The sequence below is a fragment of the Ochotona princeps genome, chromosome 3, assembly GCF_030435755.1.
Source record: "Ochotona princeps isolate mOchPri1 chromosome 3, mOchPri1.hap1, whole genome shotgun sequence".
Lineage (NCBI taxonomy): Eukaryota > Metazoa > Chordata > Mammalia > Lagomorpha > Ochotonidae > Ochotona > Ochotona princeps.
Window position 1 is genome coordinate 107,288,939 of NC_080834.1, and position 17,812 is coordinate 107,306,750.

General features: G+C 39.9%; 1 protein-coding gene across 2 annotated transcripts in view; it reads right to left on the reverse strand.

Moving 5' to 3' along the window:
* The window catches only part of PIK3CA (phosphatidylinositol-4,5-bisphosphate 3-kinase catalytic subunit alpha), a 90,337-nt gene that overhangs the window by 30,047 nt on the left and 42,478 nt on the right, over nucleotides 1–17,812 (reverse strand). For both annotated transcript variants that reach the window (XR_009245085.1, XM_058661064.1), the window contains exons 2-3: nucleotides 1,696–2,123; nucleotides 1,024–1,233 (exon numbers count right to left, since the gene is read on the reverse strand). Coding sequence is in view for 1 of the 2 variants with exons in the window: in XM_058661064.1 (XP_058517047.1) it covers nucleotides 1,024–1,233; nucleotides 1,696–2,047 (562 nt within the window). In the remaining variant the exon portion in view is untranslated. The remainder of the gene's footprint in view (nucleotides 1–1,023; nucleotides 1,234–1,695; nucleotides 2,124–17,812) is intronic.

The window sequence follows — 17,812 nt, forward strand, 5'->3', positions numbered from 1 at the left end:
GCTTTCTTTCTGTCTTTCAAATAAAATTAATCAACTAATTTAACAAAGTTCTGTTAAAGTGGTCTGGGTATTAACACGACAATTATTTCAACTTTTTATATGTTAGAAATTTTCGTAAAAATGTTGGGGAAAAGCAGTAAGAGTATTCTATCTTAAAATTAAGCTATAATAGAAAAGAATTTTGGGTGCACGGACATTTACTTACAAAACAGTAACTTATGAAGGTCCATTTTATCAACTGATATAAGAGATGTCAAGTCTACCTCTACATGATCACTCATTACGATACCTAATTACTAAACTTAATATCAATTAAAACTACTTTATATAATTATGACATGAGAACACAGACTTTTATCAAAAATGTATAAAATGTTTTCATTTATCCTAATTTTTAATTCGTAAACAGTTAAATCAACTGTAATTGTTAGTGTCTAAAAAGAGAGTGGAAATTTTAGAAGGTTTATTTATTTGAAAGAGTTACACAGACAGAAGAGAGAAGACAGCAGGAGAGACAGGCAGAGATCTAAATCTTTTATCTGCTGGTTCCCTCCCTGAATGGCTGCAATGGCTGAACCTGGGTCAGAAGGAAGCCAGGAGTTGGAAGGTTCTTCTGCATTACCCCTGTGGGTGCAGCAGTCCAAACTCTTGGACCACCTTCTGCTGCTTTCCCAGGGATCCATGTGGAGAGCTGGGTTGAAAAAGGAGCAGCCGGGTCTTAAATCAGAACCCATAAGCAAGGCTAGAATTGCAGGCAGCAGTTTTACCTTCTATGCCACAGCCCTGGCCCAAAGAGTGAATTTCAAACTCAAATTCTTCAGTATTTTGAGATAAATAATTTGCTAAGTGATCAGCACGATACATAAATAGCTTATTAAACTAAACTGTATATATTTGGTGCTCACCTACATCTTGTCACTAAGCAGTCCCTGTCATTAAGAACCTTATCATCTGGTTAGGCACTGACTACTAAAATTCAGGCACAGAGAGCAAATTTTACTATAGCAATGACAATTTTCTTACCTTTATCTAATTTATTATATATGTGCTTTGGCAGTTCTGGTGAAGATTCTACATTTGGAGGATAGACATACATTGCTCTACTATGAGGTGAATTGAGATCTCTGAGATCCACAGCTTCTTTACAAACATTCAGAATATTTCTTCGGAAATCCTGTACTTCTGGATCTTTAACCATATCAAATTCACACACTGGCATGCCAATAACAAAACCTTAAAAAAAAAGATATAAAGAACACAGCATTCAATTAAACACAGAATATGATTTTGTTTGTATTACAAACAGGCAATTTTATAGGTGAATAAATAAGTTTCTCTGGGTTAAAAAAATTTTTTGATGAGTATATATAGTAAGAATTGACAAGGTCTCAAATCAAAGATAATACATTCAGCAGGTTAAAGGCAGAAAACATTACCTAAATCAGTTATTCATCCACAAATGATACCTCCTACAAAAACTTTATCAAGTAACATCAAGGTGTTGAAAATAGTTCCAAAGTTTCACAGTAAAAAGGACTTCAGATTTATAATTACATATTAGTAAAAATTAATTTGATTAAAAAGGTTCTGCTTCAGACAGATATTTCAGAAATGTGACAAAAACTAAGCTTCATAGCTATCTGCATCTTAGAACAGGACGACAATGTCAGGACCAAGTTGAAAATTGTATCATACCAATTTCTCGATTGAGGATCTTTTCTTCACGGTTGCCTACTGGTTCAATTACTTTTAAAAAGGGTTGAAAAAGCCGAAGGTCACAAAGACGCCTTGTTTCATCAAAAAATTCTTCCCTTTCTGCTTCTTGGGTAACGCTTACGAAAATGTAAGAAGATTCATCTTGAAGAAGTTGATGGAGAGGGTATTTTCTTGCTTCTTTGAATAGTTCATGTTTTATAGTTATTAATGTAGCCTCACGGAGGCATTCTAAAGTCACTATCATTCCATTTGGCAGTAAACATTCTACTAGGATTCTTGGGGGCATCAAGTGGATGCCCCACAGTTCACCTGATGATGGTCGTGGAGGCATTGTTCTGATCCTTTACAAGTTTCACATATAAAACTATTTGAAGGAATTATATATATGGTTGTTTCGAAGCAGAAACCTAAATCAAAGAAGAAAACACCTGTTAAAAAAGCAACACTTACCAAATAAATTCCTTGGGGCTGTTAAGTATTTTGTTTTCTGTACTCTGATTTGATTAGGAAAATACATAATAGACAGTTGCTCAAACTTTTCTTAAAAATCTATTTCAGTTGATTAGAAAAAATCATTTGCATTAAATTCAATTTAATAAAGTCATCCAAACACTAATTTGATTGCATTTTTCAAGACAAAGCTAAGGCAATAGAAAGATTGGCAAGTAAGTTGTAATTGATACCAAAATTCCCATCACATGCCACCTTTACCATGCTGATTTATAATGTAACAGAACTGGGGCCAGAAAGAATTTTCATAGGTTATTATTCCACTGCTCTTCTTTAAAAAAGTTAAAGCCAGAGAAATTAAATCCTTTCCTTTTTTCACCTGTACTCCCAATATGGCTGTAACAAGAATTTAACACAGCTCAGTCTTTTCTTAAAACTATCTTTTCCATTTCCTTTTTTGGGGGTAAGGGGAAACTAATTCTAGTTTAGGTAATTAATATTTTAGAATACTCTGTTCTTAAAGTAAGTTTTAGGCATATACTCACAATAGCACAATTTCTCTGAAATCTAATGGAATGACCCACGAGTTCTCTCAAATAAACCAGTCTTAATATTTTTTAAGGCCAATCTTTTGTTATTATGGTTTATTTTATTTTTATTGGAAAGTCAGATATAGAGAGGAGGAGAGAGAGAGGAAGAACTTCCATCTGTTGCTTCACTCCCCAAGTGGCTGCAATGGCTGGAAACGAGCCAATCTGAAGCTACGAGCCCAGAGCCTCTTCTGGGTTTCGCATGTGGGTGCAGGGTCCCAAGGCTTTGAGCAATCCTCCACTGCTTTCCCAGGCCACAAGCAGGGAGCTGGATGGGAAGTGGGGCTGCCGGGATTAGAACCTGCTCCTATATGGGATCCAAGGCGTGTGCAAGGTGAAGACTTCAGTCACTGGGCTACCGCATTAGGCCCCCAGTCTTAATACTTCTAACAGAAATGAACTGATTTAAACACGACTGAGAGTCATGACTTTGTCAGTATGTTTATACCATCTGAACTAAGAGCATGTAATATTTTAAAACTGTTAAATACTATTATGACTGAAAAGTTCTTAATTTTTTTAAGACTTCAACATGCTTGGGGTTCATTTGGAAAATCTTACCAAAGTGGCAAAGCATGTTTATTTCTTGCCTTATAAATTTATTTAGTAGCTAAATTGTAGAAGTACAACCAAATGTAACAAATGATACCAGCTGAGAAAGAAAATTAAACTAGAGAAAACAATCAAAAAGGCTTAGACAACCTAACATATGTGATTCCTCCATCAAGTACAAGAGGTACACATCACACATCTCCTTTTCACCAAGAGTGTACTGATGCGGTCTTTGGATCACATTAGGTACTGCAGATACGATGAAGAATAAGGCAGATAGGACCTTTATCCTCACAAGACACAAGCCAAGAATGAAGAGCTTGTTCATATGAATGCTATCATGCCAGACTCTACAAAAGCATCATGTGGTCATCCTGATCGATGGAGGCTGCCATGAGGTAACACAAACAGAACCCTTCAAGATAAGCAGGAGTTTAGCAAAAGGAGAAGCAAGTGAGCAACATGACACATCCACTCCAGAAATTCCCACCTCAGGTTCCTCTCATCTACCTCATAGTCATTACTATCCAAGGGTGCGGAAACTTTTTCTGTTAAGACAATTTTATATTTGTAACATACGCAGGTCATACAAAATTATCAACTGAAAAGATTAACCTACTCTTGCAATGGGGGAATCTCAACTGAACTTGAACTGTGGTTATGCAACAAGGTGGAGGAATCCACCATGGTGGGAGGGTTTGGGGAGGGGTGGGGAGAATCCCAGTACCTATGAAACTGTGTCACATAATACAATGTAATTAATGAATTTAAAATAAAATTAAAAAAAAAAAAAGATTAACCTGCTGTAGATTTACTGAATTCTGAATCCCACCTGCATTTGCCTTGGCAGGGCCAGACCAAATGATTTCATGGGCCTTACAGGGCCTGTGGGCTGGATGTTCCCCAGTCATGAAATCCATCAACCAATTCTCTCATTAATCCATCTACATTCCTTTACACCATTCTCAGTGCCTAGGCACAGGCCACTATTCCTTCCTGTTTAGATCACTGCAAAGGCCTGCCTAAATGGTCCCCTATGCATGTTTGTCCCCTACAGTCCTCCACCTCAGACCCACTGTGACCCAAAGACAGTGGTAACTTAATCAATCATGTTTCTTTTGTATAAATTCTTGGTTGTAATAAGCAGTTAATGGTATGATTCAGAGCTATAAAATATGAAGAAGGCGAGGAGTAGGAATAGCAGATATTTCCAGCCTTCCTCCCACCTCTGGGAACAGAAATTACTTGAAAGACAATGGCAGGGAACAGGCCTGGTTGGGGAGCTTGGGGGAGGCCTTGGCTGGGTGGAGCTTACCACTAAGGGGCGCAGGAACTGGAAGGGGGCTGAGTTCTGGTCGGGTCACAGTTGTACTCCCTTGGCACAAATATGGATTCGGAATTGACGCACCGTGCCGGGTTAGACCGCAACACAGTTTGGTGCTGCGGAGGACCAGGATAGATATGGGACGGGCTCGGCTAGGTTTCAACCCCAACTGAGCCATATATGAGCTATATGTGGGTATGGACGAGCCATGGCTGGGCTGAAACTCTCAACAGCAGGAACCAGAATGGGTCGAAGAGCAGTGCTGGCCGAAGGACCTGCTGGTATGCGTGAAGCCTGACACCAGGAAGGGGTCGGATGGAAGAATCTGAACAGTTCCTCTGACAGGACACTGACCCTACAAATAAACGCAGGAAGCATGGAGGTAAACAACCCAGTGAGGCGTTGGAAAGTGACCCACTGGCATACACTTGGCTCAGGTTGGGGGCAGACCAGGCTGAGTCAGTTCACATCATCCACTGGCAAGTCCGAGTGCTGGAACTGTGTGGGGGCCTGGCCAGGTTTGGTTACAATAAAAAACAGTACAAAACACAAAATGCCAAGGCGAAATGGCCTGTGCCAGTAGGGAATGCAGCACCCAACCAACACACCTCCCACTGGTTTAGGTGAGGGACTAGTGTGTGATGGGCAGAGCCGGGGAGAGCTGCAATACTCATTGGTTCCAATGGAGGTCGGGGCTCAGAATAGATCCAACCCAGGGGTTACAACCACCAGCTGATCGGAGTGATGGACTGTGGTGGGCACTGTGCTTACTAGTAGTACATGTACGAGTCTGGACTGGGAACGCCTCAGAGTTTCTTTGGGGATTCCCCTGAACAAAATGGAGGAATCAAAACATTAACCAAGAAAAGATGGAAGATGGAGTAGATCAATCAACCACCTCAGCTATATGCTTGCAGCGGAAAACTGGACAAGGGGAAACCCTAAGATGGACTATGTCAATCAGTGGACTCTGCACCAGTCTCATCGTACCTGGACTGTTGCTGATGATATGTTGGAGCTTCTAATTGATCGAGGTGATGCTCTGCTAGATCTGCCTTCAAACCTGAGAGGGCCTCCTAAGAGGCCGTTGAACTTGACTGGACAGTGGGATGCTGGACTCTGTATGGTGTGAGCTTGTAATTAGGGAATCCCAACGTAACCTGAGCTGTGGTTATGCATCAAGGTGAAGGAACTCACCATGGGGGAAGGGTTTGGGGTGAAGGGGGGAGAATCCCAGTACCTATGAAATTGTGTCATGTAATACAATGTAATTAATGAATAAAAAAGAAAAAGAAAGACAATGGCAAATATAGGGAAATTATTTTCTGATAGATGAAATACCTGTCTTCATACTAACAACAGAGATTCCCCTGAAACAGGTTTTAAAATATATTGATACCATATGTTACATTTTTTAAAAGATTTATTTTTATTGGAAAGGCAGATACACAGAGAGGAGGAGAGACAGAGAGGAAGATCTTCCGTCCGATGATTCACTCCCCAAGCGGCCACAATGGCTGGAGCTAAGCCAATCCGAAGCCCAGAGCCTCTTCCAGGTCTCCCACGTGAGTGCAGGGTCCCAAAGCATTGGGACGTCCTTGACTGCTTTCCCAGGCCACAAGCAGGGAGCTGGATGGGAAGTGGAGCTGCCGGGATTAGAACTGGCGCCCATTTGTGATCCTGGTGCGTTCAAGGCGAGGACTTTAGCCTCTATGCTATCATGCCGGGCCCTATGTTACAGTTTTAAAAGAAAATTTCTGGGTAGTAAAAAGACCAAAATGACTCACTATTACACTATTGCAGAAATAACTTAAGCTATAACATTTAAAAACAAAAAATGTGAAGACTGCAAGAGAAAATGTCAAATGACTACTTTTAAATGATGATCTGCTTGCATGAAAAAGCTCGAATAACAACAAAACCAAACCACAAGCAATACCAAAACAGCAGCTGTGTTTATGGTTTTTCTTTGTTGAATGGTACTAAGAGGTCTATGCTACAGAACCACTAGGGCAACTATTTTATACAAAGGTTAACCCACATAGTTTCCACATTTTCTGAAAGTTAAGTCTGGTAGACAGATCACTGATCTTGCTCTGTACATTAACTATTAAATACTGAAGCTACATCTTCAAATTAAGGGAATAAATGTGCTCACCGACAAAAACTTGGCCATCGTGGAAAACATTTGCTGGCTGATGCTTTTATATACAAAACAGAGGACACTAACTTATTTACTCAATGGTTATTTGCCTACTTGTGTCATGTCGTGTTCTGCTGTCATCATTTTTCCAGAACTCATAACAAAAGTTCAGAAGATGCAACTGCAGCTAACATTTATTATGTAGTTATGTGCCATGCTTTTTTTTATTCTTTTGGGATAAACTACCATTTTATATTATAAGGAAACTCAACATCAGAGAAGTTGCTTGCTATCACAAAAGAGATTTGGAATCCACCTTTCAATGATTTTAAAATGCATAACTTGACTCATTACGCTGTTTGGGTTTCAATGAGCAGTTCTTGGACAGTTTAGTTCACTCCACTGAACTTCTTCTCCCTCCACCCCCAATTTGTTAAATTGGGATAGCAACAACTACTTCATTGGACTATTGTGAAGAATACTAAATAGTGTATGAAAAACATGGAAGCAAAGATATCAGTAATGTCAAACTTTGTTAATAAACATCAATTATTAGAAACATTATCTTTTCAAACTATTATGAATTCGCCAGATAGGAATAGGAAAAGGTGGATTCTTCCATTTAGGGAAGCAAGTAAATAAGAAACTTCATACAGCAGCACGCAATACTAATGTTAATACCTCTAAGTTAGTATTGGTAACACAGGGCTCACATAGCAGCCTAGAGTGGTGCAGACTGCTGGAGCTTTTCCAGTAGCTGGTAGTTCCACCAATCCCAGCTTCTAATTCAAGTGGTATCTATCAACAGCTTAGGAACGAAGAATCCCTTTATGATCCTTTTTCTCTCCTCTTTCTATTTATTTTTCTAAAGAGACAGAGATCTTCCATCTGTGGCTCACTCCCCAAATGGCTGCAATGGTCAGGGTTGTGCAGATCCAAAGCCAGGAGCCAGGAGCTTCCTCCAGGTCTCCCACGTGGGTGCAGCCATCTTCTGCTGCATCCCCAGGTCATAAGCAGGGAGCTATATCGGAAGTGAAACTGCCTGACCTTGAACAGGTGCCCACATGGAAAGCTGGTGTTGCAAAGGCTTAGCTTACTACACCATGGCATGGGCCCCTCTCTCCTTCCTCTTTTTGAGAAGCACCTGTTTGTGTCAGTGTCTAGTATGATTAGAAAAGAAAGGCAGATACGATGTTTTGTCTCTGTTGAGGACTCACTGATGATGGGGAAAACAACTTTAACAATGTGGTGATTAGTTTAAGATAGAAGATGAACTCAGGAGGAGCTTGAAGAGGGTAGAGAAGGCTTCAGGGAAGTCGAGCTGCAGTAGAGTTTCACAGACTAGTAGGAATTTCACAGCGCGAGTGGCTTGGACATAGGAGAGCTAGAAGAGGAGGGTATTACAGATCACCACAGAATGTGTTCAGGAAATCATCACTGTCAGTAACAATGTAAGCTGCTTTTTTCTATTACTTGGGTCTAAGCTATTTAGGAACAGCTGGCATCTGGAACAAACAAGAAGGTGTGCAAAGGCAGGCAGGGGTCAGAAAATGAAACCATGCTAAAGAGTCTAAATTTTATGTTGCACATTGTGAGTAAAAAGAAGTCTCTGAAACATAGAGCCAAAGAAACAGTACTTTTCATTATTCTTAAATCTATCAGCTTGTCTCAAAGACTATTTTCAGACATAGGATATACTCAAATGAACACTAAAGTATAAAAACTGCATTCTTAAATCTTAATGTATCTGGGTATCAAATGTGTAAAGTAAAAGGGTTCTGTCAGACTATGGTAAAAATTTAATGTTGATAAAGATGGGATTACCAAATTAAGTGCATATTTTTTCTATTTACAAAGAAAACTTATTTAAGGACTAACAGAGGGAGATAAAGCACTACAAAATTAATTTTTGAAATATTAATCTCTATGACTCAGAGGTCCAAGGTCATACAAGGAAAAACTTATTAAGAAGGTAAGGATTAAATATTCATATACTGACAAATCTTGACTATTCTGAACTCAGAAAATAGATTGTTCTTATTTTAATTTTCTATATATGAGGTTCCTTCAATAAATGCATAGAATATGAAATTAAAAGATAGTTATATTTTGGTGCAAAAAATCTGAAATCCATGCATATGAGTGTTCCTCATGAAAAATGCATATTATGGGAAAACTTGGCACAGATTTGAAAAAAATTTTTTTACAGCAGAATGAACTCTTGAATTCCATTTTCCAAGAAGTATTTAGAAATACCCTGTATCTAAATTATTAGGGCAGTTCTATTATCTTGGAGTAATACATATAATTCACAATTTGTACTTTTTTGATAGCAATTCTTATTATAAGCCTTAATTATTATGCTATACCAAAGCACACACAATGAAGCAAGGATTATGAAGAATTTGGGGAAGGAGTATTTCTGGTCCTAAAAGCAGGACAGTCCAGGTTGGAGTCAGTACTTTCTGAAATGCTCTCCACTTTCTCCACTTTGTTCTTCCAGCAGTTAGCTGAGGTTAGCATCAGAGTGCAGTAACAGGCCCTCTGTTGTGCATCTCCACGCGGCATCAACACACACCACTGTCTGAGAAGCTCAGCCTTATGGTCTTAGAAGCACAAGCCTGTGACAAAGTTTGATAACTAGAGATTTTTGGTTCCTTCTTTATTCTGACATAAGGATTGGGTTTGGTTTATCAGCCCAAATAAGGTAAGATGGTACTCAACAGAAGGCTCCCACAAGAACAAAAAAAGTAGCAAAAAGAACAAAAAGTCACAGGTACGTCTTTGTCACTTGACTTCTGTAGTGGAAGGTTTTAGTTTTTTAAATTCACTAGGTAATATAATATTTTGAATATCTGACATTAACCTTCAAGAAGACAACAGCATTTAGCAAATTTATTTTGCTGTTGCTGTTGGTTTTGTTTGTGTGCATGCTAAGACCTCTTTGGTTACCTGCAAATGGAACAGAGGAGGGTCTCCGACAGTTTCCGCTCCTTGGGGTGGCATCTGAAGGCCAATTCACCACCCTCCAAAAGCGTACAACCTTTTTAAAAAAAATCCCTAAATTGAAAACTTTTCTCCATTTATATTAGAACTCTTTCTAGATTTTTATCATTCAAGGTAGAGAGTGATTAAAATATAGCCCACAGAGCAAATTCAGCTCACTGCTAATTTTTATAAAGATTTATTTTAATATCTATTTACAGACTCAACAAACAGTATTTACATATTATCAATGATGTTTTCATACTATAATAGCAGCATTGAGCAGAAGTTATGAAAGCCACGTGGTCTTTTTATAGAAAAAAATCTGCTGTCCTTGCAAAAGGTAGAACTAGCTGACAACATTGGAGAAAATTTTAAACGCATACAAGCTAAGAAGTCATTTACAACACTGCCTCTGCAACCCACTGTACCATTTTCAACTGAAATTCTCTGGGGAAAACAAACAGCATTATTTTTTAGGCAGTAAGTTAAAATCTTCTTTTTTTAATGTTTTTTCAGAATTATTTTAAATTGAAAGTCAGATTTTTGCAGATAGTGACAAAGAGAAACAGAGAGAGACCATCCATCTGCTGGGTCACTCCCCAAATGGCCACAAGAGAAACAGCTGAGCTACTCTGAAGCCAGAATCTAGGAGCTTCTCTGACTCTCTCACTTAGGTGCAGGGTCCCCAGGACTTAGGCTATCTTCCACTGGTTTCCTAGGCCATAAACAGAGATTTGTATAGGAAATGGAGCGCAGGGATATGAAATGGCACCCATACTGGATGAGCATGCCAGCAGGCAGAGGATTAGTCTACTATGCCACTGTGCCAGCTCCACAATGTTAAAATTTTAACTAAGCAGTTATAGTATTGAAAGCTTGCACCCTGATATGGAACTTTTTGAGGAGCATTAATGTTATCCCTAAATGTTATTCTTAAATTATCTTATTCTCAGTTGTTTTCATTTTATCACACACTAAACAGTTACTAGAATTATCTTTAGATTTTTAATCCCCAATTTTCTCTATCACAATTCAAGTAGGATACTTAGCCATTATTTTCTTTACTTTCACTGGATATGCTTGATTTACTAATATTCATTTTAAAATGTTGCAAACAAAACTGAGTACAAATTGTAGACTAACATTAGCAAGACAGTACAGAAAGCTCTTACTTGGATTTCTGTATATTCTATCTTTTTAATTCAGGTTTTAATTTCAAAAGTATGTTATGTTTAAAGTTATGTTTTTAAAACATAATATTTGCATCAGAAAATCATTAAGAAAGTTATTTTGAAGCACACCTCTCTATAAGATCATGAAATACATCCAATACTTTTCAATTGCTTAATCACCTCAAACAGCCATAACTGCTAAAATAAGCAGTTTGTTTCCCAGATATTTATGTTCCATAAATGTAGAAACTACTTAAATGTTCACTGACGGATCAATGGCTTTATTTGTTTATGATTTTTTAAAGAACTACTTCAAAAGAGTATAAGTAGAAAGAAGTTGACAAAATATTTCTACCCTCAATCACAGACCAATAGTAAAATAATAGTTTTATGCAAGTTACATTTTTTTATTTGCTCATTAACTAGAAAACAAAAGTAAAGTTTCCTAGTTTTTAAATGACTAAATGAATCTTCAGTTTAGTTGGATTTAGGAAACAAGAACACAAACTTCCTTCCATGCTAGCTACAGACACAATATAACCAACATACCGGTTAATAATTCAATATTCTGATTACCTGAATATTTAGAATTAATTACTTCCTTTATTACTGTTCCCACAGTCTAAGATGATCTATATCTGTGTTTGATTTCATACTAGACTGAATTTTTCAAAGACAGGGTATTTTTTGGTCACTATCACTTTAGAACACAGAAAAATAACTACAAAAATTAATTCACTGAAATTACCCCAGCAAACACTTAACAAGGGTGTGGATAAGCAAGTAGCACTTGGGAATAGCAAGAAAGAAACTGATGAAAATTTTCCTTGTAAAGAAAAATCAAAAGCACTCAGAGACCAACTGGATTTGAGGAACAAGAAAGATTTAAACAAATTTCACTACAGTGAAAATGCATGAGAAACCAATGTCCTTCAGTACAATTTTCTGAGTCCCAGTTAGGGCCTCTCAGAGTCACAGAGCTGCTGCTGGAACAGGACCAAGAGGACAGCTGTAATATACACTACCTCTGGAAGGATGCACATTACCCAGTTCTTTCAAAATGCTGTCCTTCACTGACCTTTACAAGCTGACCATGAGAAAACAGATTTAACTCAAGCTTTGGGTGTGACAGAAAAAACCTTATTACTCCAACAGAAAATAAAGTTCTTCTGGCTAGTAGGTTAAAAAAAAGGTTTCTATATAAAGGCTTCAATTCATTTTTAATATTCAATTAATGTTCATCCTACTATGAAAAATGTTATGAAAATATACTATAGAGATTTAAAGCATTATATGTAAGCCAAGGGTTTTCTAATATGAGACTCATGGATGAGCTTAGGAAAGGCTTGTGCTAATAAATTTTTATAAGCAACAACAAATAATTAAAGCCTTGCTAAGAAAAGTTTACACCAATTTAGACCTAGTTATCAGTAGTATAAACAAGATGGGTTTAAATAATCCAGTGTGAAATACAGAATCCAGTGTGGTAAATAGCCCTTAGTAAAGTACAGATTAATAAATATTTGAGTTTAGATGTCAAGAATTTCAGAATTCATACAGATACATATAATCACTAAATTCCTCAATTAGGGAAAAAATAAAAATGTTTGTGTATAGCAGGGCGAATGAAGATTTCTTACAGTCTAAGCTCAGAAGGAGCCTAAATATTAAAAAGGTGAAGGTTAGAGAATTATGAGGAAGACAAATGTCATCAAATCATGTAGAAAACCAAAAAAGGGATTTCATAATATACAACTGTAAGATACAACTGATTCCAGCAGGAGCTTTTTAGTAAATATTTTTTCTTTCATGTTCCCTCAGAATCAATGCAGACTATGACATAATTTACACTATCAAAAAAAAAGAAAAAAAAAAAAGAAACAGGCAATCAAAAGTACAGTGTAAATCAGGCCACTCAAGAAACCCTATTTACATTTTCAGATCAAGAATGATAGCTTTTGGTTAATTGTGATCTCAAAACACACAACTAAGGAATTATTTAATCAATCAAATGAAAAACATCAACATTTTATTTTCCTAGTAGCATACTTCTGCTCCAACTCAATGATTTATCTTGATTAACCAGCCTTGTAGCCAACTGGCATGTACTGGGGAAGACAAATAGAAAGAATTAGGGGTGTATCCTTTTGACCAAAGAAAAGCAAAAAAACAAACATTCTACAAATAGTCTAACCAGTGACTTGAGCTTTAACATCTAACACACATAAGAAGCAAATAACCAAAGACAGTCAAAACATCTTGGAAACCCCCAGATTTCTTAAACTATGGTTTTATTTAGTATGAAGTAGCCAAGAGAAGAATGTGTGCTTACCCAGTCTAGTTCTAAGCAAAAATAATCCAACCACAGTGGTTTTACTTTACTGAAGATCTGTACTCTTTTATGCTCAGTTGTACTACCTTATGGAGAACTCCTAAAAGCTCTAAAATTGGAGCTAATGCTGTGGCATAGTGGGTAAACTCTCCACTGACATCCCATATGGGTGCTGGTCAAGTCCCAGCTGCTACACTTCCATCCAGCTCTCTGCTAATGCACGTGGGAAAGCAACAGAGGATGACATGCATGTGGGAGACTTGGAGAAAGCTCCTGGCTTCAGCCTGGGCAGGCCCAGATACTGCAGCCATTTTGGGAGTGAACCAGTGAAAGGAAGGTCTCTCTCTTTTCCTCTCTCTGTGTACTCTGACCTTCAAATAAACAAAACTTAACAAGAAAAAAAGTTTTAAACTTAAGGGAAGCAGGCTCATCTGAAAGCAGCTATCTTCTTAATTGCAAAAGGTGAATAAAAAGCTAATTTATTACTGATGATAAACAGAAAGTAGGGCTCAGAGTCCTTTGTAACTTTTATAAAAAATGAGACTAATGTCCTACGCACCGTAGGAAGAAAACTATTTCCTGGAACTTCAAATACAATGCCACAAATGCAAAACTCTACTCTTCGTTCATTAATTTAAGAATAAAGCTAAACCATAGCTCTAATTTTCAACACAAGGCCATTATTTTTCTTTTTATTTAACATAATTATGCATTTAATTTGAAAGCAAGAATGACAAAGTGATTTGGAGAGAGAGAAATCTTCCTCAATGTCCACAACAGCCAGGGGCAGAGAGGAGTCAGGAACTTCCTCCGAGTTTCCCACATGGTAACAGGGGTCCAAGCTCTTGGGTCATCATCTCTTTTCCTGCCTTCCCAGGAACATTATCAGGGAGCTGGACTGCTGCAGCTGGGCCCTGAACTGGCCCTTCAATTTGGGATGCTTGCATTGTACGCAGTACCTTAAAATGCATTACTATGGTGTCAGCCACTATGGTCAGTATTAAAACCAACTCCCCTGGCAGCTTTTCTATAGCTTTACTATTTTGCATAATGCAGTTAACACTAGAGTGGATTTGGATAACTTGTAAAATAGTTGTTTCCTGGCTGCTAATGATCTAGGGAAAAGAAGAAATAAGAATTTGTCATCAGGGTCTAACCGGGTGAGTTCACTGGAGGTTAAGAATATTTATCCCAGCTGAAGCAACTGCCTAGGTTGCCTTGTACCTCGGCAAGTGTTATATTGCTGGGAGAAAAGAACCCAATAGCTGGCAGGGATTCTGGGCTGGTTGATACCAAATTTGTGCTAACTATACCAGTATGCCAGCATAGCTGCTTTTTCTTCTTCTTCTTCTTTTTTTAAAGATATGTGAGGAAAACTGGGAACACCAGCCTGCGACATGTTTTCATGGCCCAAAGCAGGAGAGCTGAAAATTGTGTGAGGAAGGGGGTCTGGGGACCTAATGGAACGGGAGTAGCTGAGGGCATGCTTGACAAGGAAAGAATCACTTCCCGGGGTTCCATGACTGGGCCGTTAAACTCACACATAGGCGTGGGAGCTGACACAGAATGGTTTAGAGGGGACACTGGAGGGCATGTCTGGGTCAGGCCAAAGCACCTGTCCAAGTGGGAGATTGGGGCTGGGCTCAACAGCATTGTCCACTGCCTGCTGGTGCATGCAAACCTGGGGCTGGGGGCATGGCTGTTTGGGTTAGGCCACAGTATCTACCCATGAGTATCGGAGCAGGGGATGGGCCAGGTCAAGCTGGGTCACAGCATCCACCAGAACTTGAGATAACTGGACCTGGGGGCAGATTCTGTAGGGGATTTATGAAGTCACCTCTATGGGACTGCAGTGCTCAATTAGTTTGCACAGAGAGTTGGGGGCGATGACAGGTCAAGTTAGGCTGGACCACAGAAATAACTGGGCAGAAACCCACCTGACACTCACAGGAGCTAGGGCTGGGAGGAAACTGGATGGGCTCAGGCTGCAGCACCTGCTGGCAAAAGCAAAGGCCATGAGTGAGGGCACACCATGTCAAGCAGGGCAGCTACACCTGCTGGCACATGTGAGATCCAAAGCTGGAAGAAGGTCTAATAGGGGAACGTGGGGAACTATCCTGATAGCTCACAGTTCCAACTGGGGAGCACAAGAGCCGCAGCTGGGGGCAGGCCAAGCCAGGCTGCAGCACTCAGCATGCGTTTATGTGGGCTGGGTCTGGGGACAGGCCAGGCTGGGCTAGGCTGCAGCACCTGCTGGCATGTATGAGAGCCAGGACAGGGTAAGGGGCTGTGCCTGCACGATGGCATGTCAGGCTGGGTAGAAGTACCTAACAGCAGGTGCAAGACCTAGGTTGGGAATGAGCCTGGTAGGGGAACTCTGAGAACTCCTCAGGCCAGGCAAGGCTGCAACACTCATTGGCATGCATGTGGACTGGGTCTGGGTTTGGGCCAGATTAGGCTAGGCTGCAATACCAGCTGCCAACTGCCAGGACTGGATGTGTTATGTCATACTGCAGTGCAGTAGTCCCTTGTAGGCACAAGATCCAGGGCTAAGGGCATGTCTGCAAGGAAGTGTGGGCACTCCACTGCTAGGCTGTCCCTCCCACTGAGAACACCAGAACCAAGACTGAGGGTGGGCCAGCTGGTCAAGATGGCAGCATCTATTAGCATGTGTGAATGCCAGGTCTGGGGGCTAGCCAGGCCGAGTTAAGCTGCAGTGGTAATGTGTGTGCCTGAGAGCTGCATGGGATGCTGGCTGAGCTGGGCTAGGCTGAAGCAGAGGTTGGCACATACCAAAACCAGGGTTTGGGACAGCCCTGTGAAGGTCATTGGGAGTTGTTCCTGCTAGGCCTTGACACCTGCTGGTATGCATGAGGACTGGGTCTGTGGCAGGCTAGATGGGCTGGGACATAGCACCAACTGGTTGCAGGAGATAGGGGTTGGCGCATAACTGACCAGGCAGCTGGCAGCCACCAGTATGTATGTTGACTGGTACAGGTAACACACCAAACCTCAGTCTGCCTGCCTGGCACACACAAGAGTTATATCTGAGGTCACCCCAGGGAAGATCTGAGAAACTCCTCAACTAGACTGCTGGCCTCAGATCCCAGAAACCTCAGAAAAACACAGGGTATGGTACAACCTTGGAGTGCATATGTTGGGAATGGGCTTCCTAAATTTCTGATGTCTGTGCAGTGGACAGCACGCCCAGATGCACACAGAACACACGACAGTCAGCTCATCTAGGTCAGCAGGGAACATCACCTGCCTGGTCAGAGACGGGAAAGCTGAACAGGTTGAAAAGTTCTCCTGGCCAAGCTTAGCACCATGTTCCTGGATTTGTGAATGCACTAAGCTGGACTCTGTCAACCAACAGACCTTGGAAAGATTTTCTCAACCCTGGAGCAATGAAACCAACAATTTCTCAGAACTATGAAAATTACTCAAGTAATACCCTTGCTAAGCTCTTCTCCATATCAGACTCTATAAGGTGCCATCAAATAACCATCCCCCACGCCCAGGTGCTGGTGTGGTTTGATACTAAGGTGCATCCTCCTCCTCCCCCAGAGACACAGGAGAAAAAACAAACAAAGCAAACAAATAAAACATGGAAGCAATTATGCAAATATTAAAAAGAAAAAATTTTAAATTAAGTTAAAAAAAAGTAATGTCTAGCTTAAACATATTAAGCACGGTTAGATAATGGTGACATAATCAACATGTCCTTTTCCACTTGACTTGATTCTTTCAAAGACTTATAATAAACAAGCTGAAGACAAGGTGCTTCTGTAAGTCACGAGAACTTCTCTCCTGCAAATTGATTAAATGGCCTTTCCTGTCTTTCCGATACAGTTCGTTGTCTTCATAAGATTTTCCATGGTTGTATATATTTCAACAGTCCTCTTCCAAGTCTACCTACTATTAAGGGTAAGTGTGTGTGATCTCTAGAAAAACTTTTGCTTCAACTGTTTCCATAGTCTCTCTTCATCAAATAACAGCCATCTTATTCCTTATGTCATGGGATGAGGACATACTTCTGTATTATTTCTTTTAGTACTAATTTTCCTAGTATTTATTTTTTTAAAAGATTTATTTATTTATTTTTATTACAAAGTCAGATACACAGAGAGGAGGAGAGACAGAGAGGAAGATCTTCAGTTCGATGATTCACTCCCCAAGTGACTGCAATGGTCAGTGCTGTGACGATCCAAGGCCAGGAGCCAGGAACTTCCTCCAGGTCTCCCATGTGGGTGCAGGGTCCCAATGCCTTGGGCCATCCTTGACTGCTTTCCCAGGCCACAAGCAGGGAGCTGGATGGGAAGTGGAGCAGCCAGGATTAGAACCGGTGCCCATATGGGATCCCAACGCGTTTAAGGCAAGGACTTTAGCTGCCAGGCCACGGCGCCAGGCCAGCTAGTTTTCGTAGTATTTAGATGCATTGAACTTGCTTGCCTGCATCACAATGATTAACCTTAGGATCTTAACGAAGAATTTGCATATCTACCTTATGCTGTCATTATAAACAAAGTGAAACTTACAACAAAC